At 43.5% G+C, this 20,872-nt stretch overlaps 1 protein-coding gene across 2 annotated transcripts in view; it reads left to right on the forward strand.

Moving 5' to 3' along the window:
* The window catches only part of LOC146525043 (uncharacterized), a 56,165-nt gene that overhangs the window by 14,522 nt on the left and 20,771 nt on the right, over positions 1-20,872 (forward strand). For both annotated transcript variants that reach the window (XM_085163856.1, XM_085163864.1), the window contains exons 4-6: positions 14,585-14,739; positions 15,865-16,156; positions 17,614-17,739. In XM_085163856.1, coding sequence (XP_085019982.1) covers positions 14,585-14,739; positions 15,865-16,156; positions 17,614-17,739 — 573 coding nt within the window. The remainder of the gene's footprint in view (positions 1-14,584; positions 14,740-15,864; positions 16,157-17,613; positions 17,740-20,872) is intronic.

Here is a 20,872-nt window from a genome sequence, read left to right on the forward strand (position 1 = left end):
AGGAAACCAAACGTAAAAAAAATTTCTTTTTTTATTCGGGCTACTTAAATTTATTTTGGGCTACCAAAAACTGAAGAATGCCTGCCCGAAGGGCTACCAGAGATTTTGAAATTTTGCGAGCCTTGTGTCTATAACTTCTGTTCCCTGAAGGAGAGGAACGAGGTACAACACATAAGTAAGGGATATTTGTATCGGGGGACCCGATCCTTGGGGTGGACCAATTTTTGGCGCAGCGTGTTTTGGGGTTTAAAAGCCACAGAGACCCAGTGTTTCGGAAAAAATGCGTCTCAACTGTTCCAATACTCCTGACACATATGGGATCACTACAGGTTTTCGCTTGGGCAGCGGTTGTCCTTCTCTCCTGGATCGGCTGGAGCTTTCTTTAAGTGCCTTTCCAGCTTTGACAAAAGTCCAGCTGGGATAACCACATTTACTCAGGGCCCTTTTGATGTGCTGTTCTTCTGCCTCCCTGGCCGCTGTGTCAGTGGGGATGGTGTTCGCTCTGTGTTGTAGCGTCCTGATGACACCCAGTTTGTGCTTCAGTGGATGATGAGAGTCAAACCTTAGATACTGATCCGTATGTTTAGGTTTACGGTACACGTCAGCTTTTAGATGTCCCCCATTACTGATGGATTCCAAAAATTGGTCCACCCCAAGGATCGGGTCCCCCGATACAAAGAGAGTAACATAGTGTACGCTGTTAAGTGCCAGGAGGATTGCCAGGATTTATACATCGGGGAAACCAAACAACCTCTGGCGAAGCAGATGGCACAACACAGAAGAGCTACCTCGTCAGGCCAGGACTCTGCAGTCTATTTACACCTACAGGCTAGTGGACACTCTCAAGGATGAGGATGTACACATCCTGGACAGGGAAGAACGCTGGTTTGAGCGTGGAGTCAAGGAGACCATTTACGTGAAAAGGGAAAGACCATCTCTGAATCGAGGAGGGGGCCTAAGGGTACATCTTTCGCCATCTTACAATGCTGTGATTGCAGCCATTCCCCAACTCTCTGTGAATGGTACTCATGGCCATTGATCAGTGGTCTTTGATCAGTGGGTTTTGGTCAGTGGTTGTTGATCAATGGTCATGAGAATTTGCATAATTATGATTAAGGAACCGACCTCACAGCCCATTGTTCCTTCAGTGGGCTGGTTTCAGTCATTATGCAAATGTACTGTTTATAAGATTGGGGAAACCTGCAGTCAGCTGAGACTGAAGAAGTCACTTGGATGAGTGACAAAACATTTCTCCCAGAAAACGCTACGTCCAGACAAACAGAATCAACTTTTGGAGATTTATTTTCCTGGATGATTGAGAATGCATCAAGACGTAATCAAAGTTGATTAAAACACTCAAAATTCAACAAAAGAGGCGATAATCACTGTGAAATGTTCTAGCACATGGTGTGGAGGATGCATAAGGCCTTGAGGCAATAGGATGTAAAACACAATATTTATGAGTGCTTTAAGCTGTAAATTGGTCATATTTGACCTGAAAGCAACAGGAAGGATAGAGCACTGAAATGGGAGAGTGTGGCGGTCCTGGCACCATTGCTCGAAGGCTTGCCATTTGTAAGCATACAAGCCTCTAGTAGATGGGGCCCTAGTGCTCTGAATTGTTGCTACTAGGTGGCAGACCCTTAGCAATCAAGTTTGACCTCTCAGGAGGTAAGCATGAAGGTGCACAGATCACGCCACAGGCGTGGATGAACCACTTCTCCTCCCACCTGAGCGAGGAGGTCCCTGCGGATAGGAAGCTGCCAAGGACTCGCTGCTAGCAGGCTGATTATCTCTGCATACCACAACCTTGTGGGCCACCAAGGGGCCACTAGAATCAGAGAGAGAGACTGCCGCCACACTCTCTCTAGAACTGGAGATATCATTTCCACTGGGGGGAAATACATACTGGAGCACATCTGGCCATTGGTGCGCTAGCCATGCCCAAGGGTGCATTGTGGTCGATTATGGAGAAGAACAGGGGGCAGTGAGTATTTACCCTGGAGGCAAAAAGATCTACTTGAGCCTTACCAAATAGATCCCAAATCTGAGCCACTATTAAAGGGTGCAACCTCCATTTTCCGCCCCCAGGTTCAGGTGCACGGAACATGGGTGGCTCTTAGAGACAGAAAATGAACACTGCACCATAACAGCAGAAAGCGAGACAACTTCAACTGGGGAAGAGAGCATGTCCCTCCCTGCCTGTTTATGTAAGACACCACTGTTGAATTGTCCGTCCTGTCTAAGACATGCTGGCCCTCCAGGACTGGACGAAAATGTTTGAGAGCTAAGAATACTGCTAACAGCTCTAAGTGGTTGATTTGCAGCTCACCCTGGGCTGTGGACCAGATCCCTCTCACTGATGCACCCTCGCACAGCACTCCCTTCCCCCTTAGGGAAGCATCTGTGGACACCACCTTGAAAAACAACCCCCTACCAGTCCAAGAGCCCCGATGCAGCAGCCCGGCCCCACTGTCTGAATGTGTGACAGAACCAGTGAAAGCTGTGTCTCCGCCTGCTCTTTGGAGCAAGCTACGAGAGCCCAGTCGTTTAGGTAGGCTAAGATGTGGATGTCTCTCTCTCTGAGGGGCGCTAGCGCTGCCTCGTCCAATTTCGCAGAGGAGCGAGCGACAGCCCGAACGGCAGCACCAGGTATTCGTAGGCTACGCCCTCGAATGCAAACCTCAGAAACTGCCTGTGTTTCAGGTGTATAGCCACATGGAAATAAGCATCTGTTAGATCAATTGTGGCAAACCAATCTCCCGGGCCAACTGCATTCAAGAGCTGTCTGAGTGTTAGCATCTTGAACTTGTACATTCGTAGATACGTGTTCAAGACTCACAGGTCGAGGATGGGATGAAGTCCTCCCCCTTTCTTCGGAACAACAAAATAACGGCTGTGCAAACCTTTGTCTGTCTCCGAAGCCGGGACCACTCGTATTGCTCTTTTCTGTAATAGTGCCTTTATTTCGTCCCTGAGTATGATGCCTGCCTTGGTGCCGACAGTAGTGTTTACGACTCTCCGGAAACAAGGCAGTTTGACCTGGAACTGTAACCGGTAACCCATGGCAATGGTTCACAACACCCATGGAGAGGGGGCGCAAGCGTGACACTGAGGGAAGTGAGCAGCCAGCCAGCTGACCTGCGGCACCATCGGCGGTGTGTTGTCGCCCCCCAGTGTGTCTGCAGGGGAATGCATCACCTGCCTGACCTGGCTCATTCTGCCTGCAGGCTGAGCATTTGCGATTGTTTGAGGATAAACAACACTCTTTATTGATTGTAACATGGGAACATGTATATTCACACCTTTGTGTTGGGGCACAACAATGAAAAACAGCGGGGACACTTGATGTGGTCACCTGAACATTTGACACACCTGAACAGGGAGTTACAACCTGAGGCATTTTGTGTGCAGGGGGTTTGTGCTTGGAGAGAACTTAAGTGGCACCTTTTGGGCGGCAACAGAGGGGTAAAAGTAGCGTCTTCCTGCTGCTGGACCCCTTCTCCACTCGGAACCACAGCTAGGAGGGCTGAGGCTTCTTCCTTCTGGGTGTTGGGTTCCACCGGGGGCCCGAGGGTGGGCCTTTGCTCCAGACCGACTGGCGTGGAGCTCGGACTGGAGGATGTGCTCCCGCTGGCGGCACACCCACTGCGGCAGTAGGCACCCACTGGTCTCTTGCCAGTCGGCAAAGGCGTGGCGGGCCTGTGAGGGCTAGCTGGGGGCTTGGGCCTCGCCTGACATCAGGGGATGATGTCGCGCAGAGCTTGAATGTCCGAATAACCCAGCCGCAGACACAGATATACAGCCCTGTCCATATCCAGGACGTCAGAGAGGGTCAGCCGCACCTCTGTGCCACTACTGTCGAAGCATCCCTCTGCCCAGAGAGAGCGCTGCACAGCAGGACGCACGGAGGATGTAATCTGTGGCGACTCTGACCTTGTTAAGAAAAGGTGCCAGCGGGCTGTCATCAGGAACCAGAGATCCGAGCTCCGCCAGGCACATCGCCTGGCACGTCTGGAGCATGGTGATGGAGCTCATGGCACAGTGCCAGCCTGAGGGATTTTGGCCATTGCGGGCTCCATTTGGAGGAAAAAACCCCTTGAACTGCGATGGCTTCTGAGCTAGCAGAGGAGAGGGCCAATCCGTCTGCAGCTTCTCAGCAGCACGGTGAAAAAGGGAAAAAAAGAGAGGTGTCATCGTGGCCAACCGGTGCAGCAGCAGTGGCACACTGGGCAGACAATGAGCTCTCCTGCTCATTCTCCGACAAACCATGGATGTCCAGGCCGATCTCCAGCCTGTCATCGTCTTCCTGGGAAGCGCTGGAGGGCTTCAACCCAGGCTGAAGTCCGTTAGCGCTCCTCCATGGTTCCGGCTCATCATCGGCTAACCCAGACCTTCCCAAAGTGTGGGGCCCACCCCCTAGGGGGGGCGCAGAGCCATTGCAGGGGGGCGGGGCATGAAAAGGGAAAAAACAAAAAAACAACAACACTTGGACACCGCTAGCACGGGGCACCCACACAAACGCAAAGCAGGAGATGAAGCATTGCTGAATATGTTTCCAAACCAACTTCATTCTAAGCCAAAGACTAGAAAATATGGTGAAGAAAATAGGTAGGTCTCCCCTACAGAATTGCTTTTCCCTTCATCGGGAGCATATGCTGGGCTCTTCAAATCACGGACAAACAGTATCCCACGTTCTTGATTTTTAGTTCACAAACACTTGTTGTAATGACTAACTATTCCTGACATTTTGGAGATGTTAGCTCTTTATACAGTAAAGTTACAGTGGGATAAAAATAACATCAGGCTGATCCTGCCACGATTTGTTCCCCCTGTCTAAATCCCAGACAAACAGTATCCCACAGCTATTTATGTTTTTAAACCCATTTTGCACAAAGAGGCATGTTTTTTTGAAAAATGTACTGATAGCAGTGTTGAATATTATTACACAGGAAAAAAACAATTACATGTAAAATAATTACACTGTGACGCCTCTGCCTTTCTAAATGGAGGGACAGTAACTGCGTGTTTATATGTAAGCGTGTAAAACCTGAAGATAGAGAAAAAATACTGTTAATCTGACTATCTGCCATTCTGCAATTCATCTCCTGTAAGCAATAACGTGGCGCACAGCTGACGTGAAAAAAGGCACATACCTTTGACATTGCGTGATGGACTCTGTATTCCTCGTCCACACGTAAACGGAAAAAAAGAGTTTTAAAAAATCTCAGTTTCTCAGACAAACGGGTGTATTCCAATAGAATTCGTTCGACAAGGAGTGTGTGTGTGATTGTCTGTCCTACCGTACTACTTGTACAGTAGAGGATTGTAGTCCATCAATGTGCAAATGAGTGTGCATGTATATGTATATCGTCTCCTAGGATCTTGGGTTGGCTCGCCATCCAGTGAACACTGGAACACTCTGGGTTCTGGAATCGCTGACCTGGACTTTGGATTCGTCCCATATAAAAACCTGACCACCGTCGAGTGGATGCTCAGCGTTTACGTGAAGCCACAGCTCAGTAAACCTTCCGGTTTCGCTCTGCCCGATAACAAAGTTTTAGTCCGCCTGCTCTGTTCGGCTGTAGGAGAAAGAGAGTGAAAACTTGGGAGCTGGTACTAAGGAGGGACAAGAGCTGCCTAGAGCTTCACCGATTGACTGACATGTGAGGAGTGGAGTAAAACAATAGGCTCTCATCAGAGCTCATCAACCCTCTGAGAAAACTTAACCCTTGTTTGACCAGAGCATATCATATATAATCTGCGTCCCTTCTATGTTTAAATAAATATTTTGATCTCGTTTCACTTTCATTAAACAAGGACAGTAAGAACAGAAACAATGAACATTAAATGTTTTACTTTTTCTTCTCTTTTGTTTGAGATGATTTTAGGAACTGGGTTACACCCTCCCCTCTGGAATTCATGCAAGTACCTTTGCATGCCTACTGCGAACTGCATCATCTAAGAACAATAATTCAGCTTTAGCATTTAAAGATTCAATGAAAGCTGTGGTTAAACCCTGAAATAATGATTTGACCACAGTGACAACGGGATTTCCCAATTCAGGGTAGTCTAGCCTTTTTGGTGGCTGGCGACTTCTTTCAGATCGTCGGACAGGAATTTCTTTGCTTGTTTGTTCATCTCTCTCCTTGTTTACTGTTTCTCTGTCAAATATCAAGTCCTCTCCTTCCTCATCACTCCCTAACATGTCTGGGGGAAGTAGGATTTGTTCATCCCTCATGTCAGGGCAATCCGTAGAAGGTAAGTCTTTTTCCTTTTCAGGTTCGTCATTTCCAGGTAAGTCGCTTTCCTTTTCAGATTCGTCATTTCCAGGTAAGTCTCTTTCCGTTTCAGGTAAGTCTTCCTCATATGAGGCTTCCCTATAACCTGGAGTATTACCAGCCAACTTGTCTTGATCCGCAGTCACATCATCTTGACCAAGACTTGATTTATGAGTCAGCAGAACATCTCGCTTGACGATGTACGCCGAGTCATTTGGCACTGATCTATCTGCAAACCAGTGGACTGAAACAATATCATCCTCGTCCGAGGGGTGATCTGCTCTTTCATTGTCTTTGTGAGTGGTCTGTCGCGTTCTGGGCCTTTTCTTTGGTTTTGGTTCTTCAGGTTTCACTTCCTTGGCTGCAGAGAGGAACCCACAAGGGAGTAAGAGGTCTCTGTGTAGGGTGCGTAGGGGGCCATCCCTGCCCTCTGGTTTAACAGTGTAGACAGGGAGGTCTCCAGCTCATTTCACCACCACGTAGACAGTCTGCTCCCATTTATCGGCAAGTTTGTGCTTCCCTCGAATGCGTATGTTCCTGACCAGCACTCGGTCCCCGATTTCCAAGGTAGATGTGGTCACATGTTTGTCAAATCTGGTTTTGTTCCTTTCAGCTACCTTTGCAGCACTCCGTGTAGCTGTTTTATAGCTTTCCTCAAGATGGAATTTGAGGTCCTTAACATATTGGAAGTGTGACTTGTTTCGTTGTTCTCTCACAGGTAAACCAAATGCTAAGTCGACAGGCAACCATGGCTGACGCCCAAACATCAGCTCATACGGTGTGAATCCAGTCACCTCGTTCTTGGTACAGTTGTACGCATGAATTAAAGCTGTGTAATTTTTCAGGAATGCCATAGTGTACTATGAAATGGTCCAACAGACACTTTGCGACAGTCTGAGCTTTTTGGTTCGATGTTGGGATAGCGACTGCATATTTAGTAAAATGATCTGTGATGACAAGAACATCTTTCATATTACTGCTGTCTGGTTCAATGGATAGGAAATCCATGCAGACTAACTCAAGGGGTCTTGTCGTCATGATATTCCCCAAAGGTGCAGCCTTCTCAGGTAACGTTTTCCTGCGCACACACCTGTGGCAGGTCTTTATCTTTTTCTCCACATCTGAGGACATTCTCGGCCAATAGAACCCTCCTCTGACCAGATCGAGTGTGCGCTCTATTCCCATATGACCCATGTTGTCATGTAGGCTTGTCAACACAGACTCCCGCAGGTCTTCAGGTAAAACCAACTGGTAATGTTTACTACCACCTTCATGGCGTGTTCTGTAGAGAATGTCATTGCACAGCTCAAACCTGTTCAACTCTCTCAGCAATAGGACTGCGTCTGGAAGTTCTTTCCTCAATGTGGGAGGGGGTTTCTCCCCACTCTCCATCTGGGTGATAATATGTCTGATGCACCGATCAGATCTCTGGCTGTCTCTGAGATCTGCCTGTGAGAGTTTGGGAATGATGTCTAGGCCTCCCAACGTCTCTTCGTGCTCAAAGCTGTCAGGTACAGCATCTTCAGAAATGGCAAAACTTTCGACAAGGGATATACCTGCATCATCACCCAAAGCTTCAGAGGTGGTTGAATGATAAACAAACTGTCTCTCACAGATAGCATGAACAACATCCTGATCGACTGAGTCAATATTGTCTGGATCTGACAGATGTTGTTTTGCGAACTGGCATATCCGGTCTCTCTCTTTTTGAGATGTAAGGTCATCAGGTAGCTTGCCATGAGGACGACGCGAGAGTCCATCGGCATCTCCTTTTTTTTTCCCAGAAAGATACTGGAGTCTGAAATTGAAGGTAGAGAGGGCCACCAACCACCTGTAGCTGGTTCCATCGAGTTTTGCTGAGGTGAGGATGTAGGTCAGAGGGTTTGAGTCTGTGACAACGGTGAACTGATTGCCATAGAGGTAGTCACTCAGCTTCTCTGTTACAGCCCACTTTAAAGCCAAAAACTCTAGCTTATGTGCTGGATAGCGGGACTCACTACACAACGAACCTCTACTCGCGTAGGCGATAACCCGCAGCTGTCCCTCCTGCTCCTGGTATAAGGCTTCTCCAAGGCCCGTAGTGCTCGCATCTGTATGAAGGATGTAAGGCAGCTTTGGGTCAGCAAAGGCCAGGACTGGAGGCGACGTTAGCTTGGCAATGATAGCCTCAAATGCTTTCTGGCATGCAGGGGTCCACCGTCCGTAAAACGGCTCCTTTGGATCATGATACTAGTTACTCCTCCCTTTTGATTTGCAATGCTTCCTCAGTGGTGGATAACCAGACGTTAGATCGTTCAGCGGTTTCACAATACTTGAGTAGCCTTTAACAAACCGTCTGTAATACCCACAGAACCCAAGGAAGGATCTCAGCTCCTTGAGGTTCTGAGGGACTGGCCAAGTTTTAAGTGTGGCCGTCTTTTCTGGGTCATTTTCCACTCCGTGCTGAGAAACAACATGCCCCAAGTACCGAACTGAGGACTGGAAGAACTTGCACTTTTCAGGAGACAGCTTTAACCCATACTCCTTTAAGCGTTCCAGGACTTTCATGAGTCTGGCTTCATGCTCCTCAAGGGTTTTGGAGAAAACTATGAGATCATCCAGGAAAACAACTTCCTTCAGATTTATGTCTCCCATGCATTTCTCCACAAGCCTCTGAAAAGTACTTGGCGCGTTTGTCACTCCCTGTGGCATACGGTTGAACTCCCAGAAACCTAGCGGACAGACAAAGGCAGTCTTGGGCTTATCACTCTCTGCAACTTCGATCTGATAATAGCCGGACTTAAGATCGAGTGTACTGAACCACTTGGAACCTGAGAGTGCGGTGAAGGTGTCATCCAGTCTTGGGAGGGCGTATGCGTCTTTCACTGTTTGTAAGTTTAACTTACGGTAGTCAACACACAGACGTACCTGACCGTTCTTCTTCCTGACCACAACAATTGGTGAGGAGAATGGGGACTCGCTCTCGCGGATTACTCCAGTTGTGAGAAGCTCTTGTAGATGCTTTCAAACAGCCTCTATGTTGTGTGGGTGAATTGGTCGGGCTCTGTGTTTGAATGGCATTTCGTCCAATAACTTAATGTGGTGTTTGACCATGTCGGTACTTCCAAAATCCAGATCAGTCTGGGCAAAGACCTCTGGCATACTGCTCAGCTTTTGAGTAATGTGGTCTTTCCAGTCAGAAGGGATAGGAGAGTCGGCAAAGTCAAGTGTCACACTAGAGGTCTTGGATGATTCACACTCTGATGGTTCACTCACAATTTGTTTGTGAGATAGGACAGTCTGTATTGCAGTGAGTTCTGCAATCACACTCTTAGCTGGGATGGTAATGTCATGCTCTGACTCATTGGAAACTACTACAGGTAGTTTGCACAACTGGTTACTTGGCAAGTCAAGGAGACAGGTTTGCACTAAAAGCCCCCCAGGCAGGGAAGATACTGAAGGATATTCCAACATGGCAGATCTCTCAGTGTAAAATTCCTGATTGATACTGTCCCCTCAAGAACGACTGTTTTCCCAGCTTGGACGATCACTTCATCCTTGCCACGCATCCTCACTAATCCAACGTTTTCATCTGAACATTGCTTTTGCCGCAACTCCAGTACTTTGAGTACGGTTCTGTACCCATGAGGAATGGGTTGGTAGCCCTCTGGGTTTGCCTCTATGTACATTTCATACACTACATCAAGAGTGTTTGTTCCAATCAATACACAAGACTTGGTTAATGTCCCGATGTCTGGGACTACTAGAGCTAGCGTTTTGACTTCTAGTTCAGCACCAAGAAAGTCTTTAGGAAAGGTGATTCCAATCTCAACATAACCCAGGTAAGGTACAAGCTGCCCATTGGCTTCAAGCTTTTCTTCTGTTTCTCTGCCATCAAATTAGTAAGCTGACTCTGTAGGGATGCAACTTGTTTCCTCAACGGGTCAGAATCAGATTGAGTCACTGTCTGTAGCTCACTACAGGTGCAAGTCTTTTGACAGTGTGCCACAACCCGCTGCCGGGTTGAGCCAAGGTGTTTATTCATCCATGTGGCTTTAGCTGCCAGTCTATCTTCTTCTATTCGGAGCATTAATAGAAGTTCTGAGAATGTTGGAGGTTGGCTTGAGAGCAAGGTGTGGTCCCAACATCCACGACAAAACTGCTTGAGAATGTGTTTATCGGCATCCTCAGCAGAGACTCCTCCCCTCTTCAGAGTGAGGTTCAATGCGCCCTGAAGACGGCAGAGATATGCAGAGGCCTTTTCACCAGGATCCTGAAGAGTGTTCATGAATTGGGCGAAAAGCTCCTCTCCGTCTTCCACTGTACCAAAAGCTGCATCCAACAACTGAAGGTAAGTTTCAGGTGTAGCTTCTGGGCTCAGTCTGTTGACAATGTCAGCTGCAGGGGACAACAAGCTCTCAAAGATCTTTCTAGATTTTTGAAGTTCAGACATGGCGGGGTCTTTCCTGAGAAATTTGACATATGAACGCCATGTGTCATAATCCGTCTCACCGCTGGGTCTGGGGATCCTGCCAGAGAATGAGCGGAGTCTCATTGGAGAATATGAATGTGCAATCAAGTCATCTTTCTTCACGATGTGTTCCACAATGACTTTCTGAATTTCAGGTGGGTTGAAACTGTTTGCCACACTAAATGGGCTCTTTTTGAAATCAACAAGTAGGTGTGGCTCCGTACCACCTTGAATCAATCCTACCTGTGGTGGATCTTCAGACAACTGCTGGCGTGCAATCTCAGAAGTTTCAAGAGAGGGGTGAAGCTGGTTCTCCCTGTTTGGATCATCAACTTGCATGGAGGAGAGCATACATTCATCATCGGTCTCTGAACTCCCAATGATTTCACTGATCTCTGTCATCATCGACTTCAGTACCTCTTCAAAACTTTTGCCACTCAGTTTTGCCACCTGCTTTATTTAATCTAAGTAGGATTTGGTAGCACTGCCACCCACCTTGGCAGTGTAAACGCTGGAGAGAGCTCTTACATGGTATTTTACACCGGGCTTCCCTTCAACTTCATATGTGTATGGCAAAAGATCAGTTAAGGCATCAATGGAGTTACCACTTCGGTACTCAACGATCAGGTTTTTGAAAAATTCTGAGTTTGGATCTACAACTGGGACTTCTCTAAAGGTACCATACTGCTTCAAAAAGTCAAGAACCTCTTCATCATCCGATGAATTGAGTATACCACTAACAATTACTGCATTGGGGACTTTGATACCTGAGCTCAATACAAAATCCATCTTGTGGCAATAGCAAAAGATGTTTAAATGACAATACACACTTTAAGGAGGTTTCACTGCTGATATTCATGCACCAAAGAGCTCCTGGCTGGCTCGCCACTTTTGTAGCACGTGGAGTACCAATGGATAATTACCAAGGTAATAAGTAATTTGGGCTAGCATCAGAAGATTAAGAACGACTCTTAGAGCTCTGGTACACAAATGGCAGAGAAACCAGACAAACACAGTTGTGTGGCTTTAAAAGTACTTTAGTGATGTTAAGCCTTGTAAAATAAATTTGTAAACAACACAGTATTTCAACAGGTTTTAACAGAATGTCAAGTATAAAAATTTCCCCCAAAGTAGCAAAAAATATAGAATAAAATAAAATTGTGCAAAAGTAAAAGAATTAGTCTTTTTTTTAAGTCCAAATGGTACCAGTGGGGCCCATGACAAACGGGTGTATTCCAATTCCAAGAATTCGTCCGACAAGGAGTGTGTGTGTGATTGTCTGTCCTACCGTACTACTTGTACAGTAGAGGATTGTAGTCCATCAATGTGCAAATGAGTGTGCATGTATATGTATATCGTCTCCTAGGATCTTGGGTTGGCTCGCCATCCAGTGAACACTGGAACACTCTGGGTTCTGGAATCCCTGACTTGGTCTTTGGATTCGTCCCATATAAAAACCTGATCACCGTCGAGTGGATGCTCAGCGTTTACGTGAAGCCACAGCTCAGTAAACCTTCCGGTTTCGCTCTGCCCAATAACAACGTTTTAGTCCGCCTGCTCTGTTCGGCTGTAGGAGCAAGAGAGTGAAAACTTGGGAGCTGGTACTAAGGAGGGACAAGAGCTGCCTAGAGCTTCACCGATTGGCTGACATGCGAGGAGTGGAGTAAAACAATAGGCTCTCATCAGAGCTCATCAACCCTCTGAGAAAACTTAACCCTTGTTTGACCAGAACATATCATATATAATCGGCGTCCCTTCTATGTTTAAATAAATATTCTGATCTTGTTTCACTTTCATTAAACAAGGACAGCAAGAACAGAAACAATTAACATTAAATGTTTTACTTTTTCTTCTCTTTTGTTTGAGATGATTTTAGGAACTGGGTTACATTAAGCTGCTGAAATTGCCCACTCAAAGCTCTGAGCTCAACCGTATTGAAAGTTTGTTTTAAAAGCCAGATCAGTGCCGAGAATTCAACAATTTTAAATGAGCTCTACCAGTTCTGCCAGGCCCTGGTAGAGTTCAAATACTGAGACAAATATATAGCAAGAAGTATGACAACCACTTGGATCTAATGACTTCTAAAACCATCCCGGCAAGATGTGAGTTACTGAGGGAGATTTAACCAAAAATTAGTGGGGGTATATAATTATTTGATCTCGTCTATATACCTTTGACGCTTTGTAGAACTTGTGCACCAATTCTTGTTTAGTGAAGTCATTAAATGCTTATCTGCTTTGCAAAGTGGAAAAAGTTCAAGGAAATCATTAATAGCTCAAATTACCATGACATTCATATCTACACTCTGTTATGGTTCCCAAATCTGCACTTTGGTTGCTCAATCATTTACACTAATAATGCTCTACATAATGATTGTTAGGGAAATTTCTCTGCAAGCACAGGAGGAATTTAAGTATGTTTATTATTACCTGTAGTGATTTTTAATCGTAACTTGTAACCTAGGGGTTTATGTGGGGGAAAAATAATTAATTCTAATAAATAATTATTGCAATGCTAAGAAAAAATGCATGGTCTTAGTTAGGGATGGGTACCGGTGTCCGGTGCCATGATGGCACCGGTTCTGACATAAACGGTAGTAACCAGACTGAAAAGCAGCGCACATTTCGGTGCTTTATTTCGGTGCTTTTTTTTCCTGAGCTGTGATACACTTTAGATTCTAGCCAATCATTTTACGTTTCCGGGATAGTAGGCGGGCCCAGGTACGTACGTTCTTTTAGAGCAGAGCTACAGATTAAAAATGCCCAAGGCGAAGCGGTCAAAAGTCTGGCTGTACTTCACAGCAAAATATGCAAACTCAGCAGCCTGCAACAAGTGCTTTAAGGTGATACTGTCAAAGGAGGTAACACCTCAAATCCGATGAAACACCTGGCGACGCATAGCGTTTTTTTAAAAGCCGAGAAATGCGCCGTATTTGATAGCTTGCTGCGAGACCTCACACCGAGTGCATCTACTGCGGCCCGCAGTAGATGCGCTCGGTGTGCGGAGTCTGTGGGTGTGGTGCCTGTTATCGGAGCTGGAGTTAGCAACATGAACCCGAAGAGGAGAGTCCTGGCCTCTAGCCCTGCCAGTGTAGCAGAAATGATGAGGATGATGGCAGCAGCAGCCGTTCTTCTCTGCGTGAGTAGCTTAATGTTGTTCGTGTGCAATTTAAGTTGAGTAGGCTAACCACGTTATTACATTAATGCATGTAAGGTGAACTAGCAAACATCATCATAGCTACATGCGGCTGTCTTCTTGTTTGATGGCAGATACTCCCTTCTCCCTGGCCAAAAAGGCTAAAATGACCAAAGAAAAAGTGGAAAACAGTTAAACATGAGAGGTTTTTGGACAAAGTTTGTGTTTTTTCCATTGTTTAAGCACTGCTTCCAGCCAAGAGTGATACCATATATGCCCTATAGCTGCAGAAAAGGCTAACATTGTTATCTTTTCACAAAAAACCAGCTGAACATGAGAGGTTTTTGGACCAATTTTGTGTTTTCCATTCTTTAAGCACCGGTTCGAGCACCGTTTAAGCACCGGCACCGTTTCAAAAGTACCGGTTTGGCACCGGTATCGGATAAAACCTAAACGATACCCATCCCTAGTCTTAGTCTTGATCAAAAGTCGAAATATTTAAAAATATAATGCCATCATACAACATGTGCAGGTAATAATTCCTTTGAGTTCTAAACTAACTAAACTCAACTAATGTTGTACCAATACAGTCAAGCTCATCATCCAGCTTCAACACTATTAAAGCTGATCTATGTAAACATCTTTTGCACACTCTTGGTATATAGCATTAATTTATTAAAGATGTTGTGTTCTCTTCTCTGCTTTTGACTTCTTATAGACCTCGAATGACAAAAAGGAAGTCAGGACATCTTACAGCTCATCGGTCTTCTTGGCACACGACACAAGGTTGCAGCACACAACCTGCCGGCCAGCAGATATGACATCGTATTTGGCAGCAGGAACAATGAAGCCACGATATGCTCCCTACTCACTGTTAGTTTTTTTTCCTTGTTCTTTTTTTTTTTTTAATGTCTTGCTGTGCCCCATCTAGGTAATAGACACACAGTATTACTCATCTTCTCTAATTCTTAAACACAAAAAGCTACAAATATAGCTAAAATATAACATAGCATGTTGCTATATTGCATTTGGGTTGAGGAAAGAATTAAATAATAATAATGAAAAAAGAATTAGAAGTGAGCTTGCTTAACAAAAGGAATGAAACAAAACTTCAATGTACAAACTTTATTTGATGAAAATATAGGAAAATAAATAAGTCATAGTCATGAAAATTGTGGGTTATCTTGTTGCAATAATACAAAATTATATTTTGGTGGTGATATTTTGCAAATGCCTGCTTTAAAAAAGTGTTTCTAAAAGACTGATTAATTAACACACATTTGTCGCTCAGAAGTAATATTGTGATTTTCTATGTTACCGACCATTGCAAAGAACCATCTTCTGTTAAATGTGAACAAACTATAATTGTCACTATCCAGCAAGGTCACTGTGGAAAGAGTTCACTCTGTTTTTTCTTTATTTCTAAATGTGTTACATCATGTCTTTATAGGACTTTGTGGGTTTGTGGGTTCCATTACTTCCAGTAGAATTTTATCAGCCCACAGGCCAGTGATTTTACGACAGAGACCTAATTGTTTTGGTTGGTTTATACCGCAGTATGAGAAGCTTTAATCCCAAAATCAACTAGGATTTATTTGCGTAGTTTCTGTAGGAAGCCAGGCAGAAGTTTTAGGAAAAGTAATATGTTTTTTTTTTTTAACTTTTCTTCAACATTTTTTTTTTTTTTTTCTCCTGCTGTTGTAAAATGTAACATAATTGCTATATTTTTAAGAAAACATTAGGGAAAGATGATATCATGTGAGGTGAAATCACACAGTATGACTGTCAGCCTCTACTACACCCTGCTCATTTTGCTCAAGTACAGTACTTAAGTGATTTTACTTTTTTGTTCACTATTGCATGGCATTTTGAAATGCAGTCATTTGTGTAGGTTGTGTAGAGTTTTTTTCTTTGTTGTTTTCCCCAAGGTTTTTACTTGTGGTAATGTGTCTGGATCACAACACTTTGGTCAGTTCAATGTAATTATCTTTTCCACAGTGAAGAAGCCTGCAGGGTGAAGGGGGAGGTGGAGGTGCAAAAGGAACAGGAGGAGAAGAATGAGAATAACAAGCATGAGCAGGAGAGAGAAGAAGAGGTGCAGCCAACTCTGCAGAAAGAGTGGAGGTCGACAGAAAGCAGACAGACTCCAAGAGATGATGAACAGGAGGAAGAGGTGGACTTGACACATGAAGTGAAGGAAGACCTCCACCACACAAGGGAGTGGCGACACAGGGATGACAAGAATGAGGCGAGGGAGGACAATGAAGAAGAAAGAACACTGCAAAACAAGGTTTGCTTTGTACAGATTGTAAGGAACACACACACACACACACATATATTATATATATATAATTAATTAAAAATATATGTATTATATATTACATATAAAATATATTTTTATATTTAAATTTACTTAGGTAACTGTCCTTTTTGCACAATGAGATCAATGTAGAGCTATCTTGAGAATAAGTTCATACTTTCATGTAAGATTTGCAAAATGGTACCTCAGAAAATGTCAGGAGGTTTGTGAGTCTTTCAGTAAAGGCAGACTGAAGATCCATTTTCAATAAAACATTGTTGACATGGATGTCATGCAGCAAGCACACAGGTTCCAAATCAACTAGAATTACACTCTTCTGGAAACAATTTTAAATTGTATATTTGGCTATGTCATTTATAATCCATCGTGTGCACATAAAAACAATGAATCTCATGAAATCTTCATGAGATAATAACATCAAGGGCAAACTAACTTCAGTTTTGCCTCCATGATTCAATCTCTCACACAATTTGTCAAATGTGTCCAACAGTTTCACATAGTGGGATGTTAAGAAGTTGGGATTTAGGCATTTCTTTTTGTTATTCAGACATCTACAAAGCAGCTATGTCAGTGCTTTACTGACATAGCTCCAGAAAAATGTCCGGTTTCCCCTAGTGTTTCATAAAAAGTGTTTCATGAAGTACACGCAAGCTTTTTAAACAACTCCAATTTCATAGAATTTGGCTCCAGATCTGAAGCAATAAAGTGAAAGAATGCTGCTTTGGCTTAGAGGGTGTCAAAATGAATCAGAGCCTGACAAAAGCACCAATGATGTAAGGCGCTGTGGAAATTCCAGTTTTTATCACCAGCAATAGGCCAGGTATTCATTAGGCTTTTGCCACCAACTAATGCAGTGTGAGCGAACAGTGAAAACAAGTTTTAAAAGTTTCACACTTTTAAAAAAGGGCGATATTGGGGGAAAGTGTCAAAATTAAATTATGCATCAACACCCAGCCCTGCCAACATTTGAAAGGCCAGCTACGCTTTCAGAGAGGTATATTGTTGTACCATTAATCCTACGACAGCTTATGTCTGGAGTGTTATTGTTTAAGATGCTGTCATTGTATCCTTGATGGGGGGTAGTTATTTGTTACAATTGTGGTTTGTGTTTTATGGAAACAAACCTTGATCCTCTTAGGAAAATTTTCTGCCATAATGTACAAAGGCTGCGATACCAAAACTAGCAACATTTGGTTTTGTTTTGCTTTTCCCCACCCAAGGGTGAAGTGGATACTAATGTGCCTTAAAGAAATAAGAAAGCTTATTATTTTAAATCATCTTAAACTCTAAAGAAACAATGCAAATATGTGCTTTATACTGCTTTGAGGCATATATTTACCTTGCCTTCAGTGTATACAAATTAAGGACAGAAATGTACTTTTACTGCACATCTGTCTATCAAATACAAATGTTCTGTTTTTCCCTAGCGACTGACAGACAGCAGAGACCAGTGGAGCGAGCTGGAAAACAGAAGCTCTGCCATTTCTCTCTGCAACAGCAGTGAAGGCGAAGAGTCATTAAACTGCTACGGTCCCATGAGTCCAACGTTCAAGGTAACTTGTAAAACCGAGGGTGATCTGTAGGACTTCTTTTGGTATTTACTGGGTCTCCATAATCATATGGTGTCTAGTGTAAGCCTCCTTACAGAAAAGGTAACATCTACTATGCTCCGGTACAAAATTTGATGCATTGTACTCAATGTTCCCTCTAAGCTGCGCACGTGCGCAATTGCGCATTGCTGGCACGGTCTCTGCGCACAAAAAAAAATCTAACCTTATCCCCTAGTCCAGCCAATAATGCGATTCACATTCGTATGTACGCAGCTAATCAACGTCGTCGGCAGGCTATGACAGCGTCCTTATGTGCCGACACCGGTGTTTTAGCTAGCAAAGTGGCGTGGCTGATGTGGAGTGATGCCACGTTAATGACAACGTGTACAACCATTGGAGATGTGAGCGGGACAGACGGAACAATTGACGGAAAAAGTGTGGACTTTATACCAGTTTTTAAATTGTGTTGATAGGCCACATAAAACCAGAGTTATGATAAAAATATCTGCAATGTTTGTTTTCTTCCTGAATACTATCGTTGTTTATATTTACTGCGGGAAGAAACGTTCTATAAGAAAAAACGCTCGAAAGCACTCTGCGCCTGTGAGCAAAAACAAAACCAAAAACACCCCCACCCTTTCCTATTGGTCGAAAAAAGTACCATGTCGACCAATCAAAAAATGATATGGCAAGTTGTTAAGAAACGGGGGGAAGTTTTAGGAGTGACGGCGGTGTTTTGAGATGTGAGAGATTTGCGACGTTTAGCGCAAATCTTGTGTAGTTAGTGTGTAGTGTAGTCAATAGTTTTGTTGTGTGTGTCAGAACAATGAGGCGACTGCTGAATGTTACAGGTGTTACAGGAGTGATACATCTCCTGTTGTCAGGCCTGCAGGTATCAGGCTGTTGTTCTCCTTTATATGGACAGAAATTATTTTTGGAGTGGCACAAATAATTTGTGTGGCATCAAATTTGATGCAGAACAGCTGATTGTGCTGTAAATAGTTTGAAATGTTTATTTAAAATAAACAACTTGGCTTCATTTGAAAAAAACAGCTTCAAAAAACATTGTTGTTCGCCAAACTGAGTTACTTTTTTGAAGAAGTAACTATATAATTAATTGCCCAACATTGGTCTTTATATACTGTATTTTGCAGACAGAGAGTTACAGGACTCTCTCCCAGACCACAGACTCATACTCATAATACAAGTCAGCGCTTTATTAAAAAAAAAGAAGAAGAAGAAAGTTGTGTTTTCAAAATTCGAGTTCAAGTTATTTTTACTTCCAATAGTGTTAACATACTACACAGGTCAATGACTACATTTTTGTTTTACATTTTCATTGTAAGTGGGCTAAAGCAGTTAATTAAATGGGGTTTTTTTTTTCCGTTTTTTTCCCTTAACGGTATAAACACTGAAAGGTGGTGGATTGGCCAGATGCTGGGAGATGTGTAAAAATAACTCAATTGTTTGGTGGTGGCTATTGCGGAGCTTCCACAGATTCTGGGTCAGATATAAACCAAGTTTAGGTGTAGTTTATTTTCGTTATGCTGACTTTTTACAGTCAACTGACTGTAAAATAACTAAAAATACTAAAATAATAGCACGATGGAGTTTCTATACAGCTGGGCGGGTGCTATGATGTTAATGATGTTGAACTTGTTTTATCTTTTATTTATAAGGTTAGTTATTAGAGTTTCCAACCGTCCCATAAAAGACGGAATGGTCTCATATTCAGAGAAAATATTGCGCGTTTCGTATTGAGCTGAAAAGAAACACAGTTTGTCCCGGACTTCAGCTACAATGAAAAAGACACAAAGCTGTTATTCTGTGTCTTTGCTGCACAGCTGCCTCTTCTTCTCTCATTCTCCCCCCTCCCTCCCCTGTTTCTACTTCAATCATGAAACTGATCAATGATCAGCTGATCGGCTTTTCTCTCTTGTTTGTTTATTGCCCACTTTGCGCCAGAAAGAGGAAACCAGCGGATGTCACGCTAAACAACAGCAGCACGTTTAAGCTTGATCAGCTGTTGTTAGAATGTATTTAATATTAATTTTTAGTATCAGCTGATGTTTGCTGGAGCCACAGCTGTAAAAGCTGCTGGTCATGATATCAGTTTGGTTATCTGGTGAGAGGGAAACATGAAGATGAAACCAGGAGATGTCCTTACTGAATCATCAGAGCTAAACAGGTGATGGAAAAACAGGTTCACCTTTTAGGTGACATGAATGAGTTGAAGGGAAGTTATGAACTGTTTCTGAGAGACAAATAACACCAGGATCCTTTTCTAAGTAGCTGACAGCTGGTAGCTGTTCAGGGGCGTGTCTAGCAAAGTTTTGCCAGGGGGCCAGGTAGGGCATTAACAGGGAAATGGGGGCACAAAGAAATACTTTTCTTTCTTTTTCTCATTTAAAATGTCTCGCTTTTAAAAAATAATTATCTGAATCTTACAACAAATGTTTTCATCTAATGTAAAATATATAGAAATCCATTTTTGTACATAGTAATTTTTTTTAGGGTCCCATCATAATTTCTTCAGAAGTAGCCAAGTACTGTATATGATGCCAGTATTTACCCACATTTTCTAGATACTGTACCAGTACTGTGTGTAAAATACCATCAACAAGTCAATTAAGTTTTATTCTTTCTCACTTGTCTTTCTATCTCCTTTCACTTTTTAAAGGTTGCCATGTTAGAAAAAATATTTTGCCCTGCCATGCTGTTTATTGATGTGGCAAATGAATGGTTTATGAAAATGTATCTAAATCTGTCATCAGTAATCAGTAATGATCATGTCTCACCTCTAGTCTTCTCTGTCTTAATTTCAGGTTTTCACCATGTGTTGTAGATAGTTCAGGAGGTTAACTCGACCAAGCAGTCTACTTTCGGGTACTGTTTAGAATACCAGAATAGGGAGGATGGTGTAGGTTTAAGTTTATTAGACTGATACATATATACCAATAAGACAGTGTACATCACTGTGACAACAGCGTTTGTTTTCATTCAAAGGCTTTATGGTTTTTCCTATAATACCTGGTGGGCCGGTCTCTAGTCAAAATGCCCAAGACGATTTTTTGTCCCAGCCCAGCCCTGGTGTTCACTCAGACACATGGAAAATTAGAGGGAACATTGATTGTAC

Source organism: Neolamprologus multifasciatus, chromosome 1 (genome assembly GCF_963576455.1).
Source record: "Neolamprologus multifasciatus chromosome 1, fNeoMul1.2, whole genome shotgun sequence".
NCBI classification, from domain to species: domain Eukaryota; kingdom Metazoa; phylum Chordata; class Actinopteri; order Cichliformes; family Cichlidae; genus Neolamprologus; species Neolamprologus multifasciatus.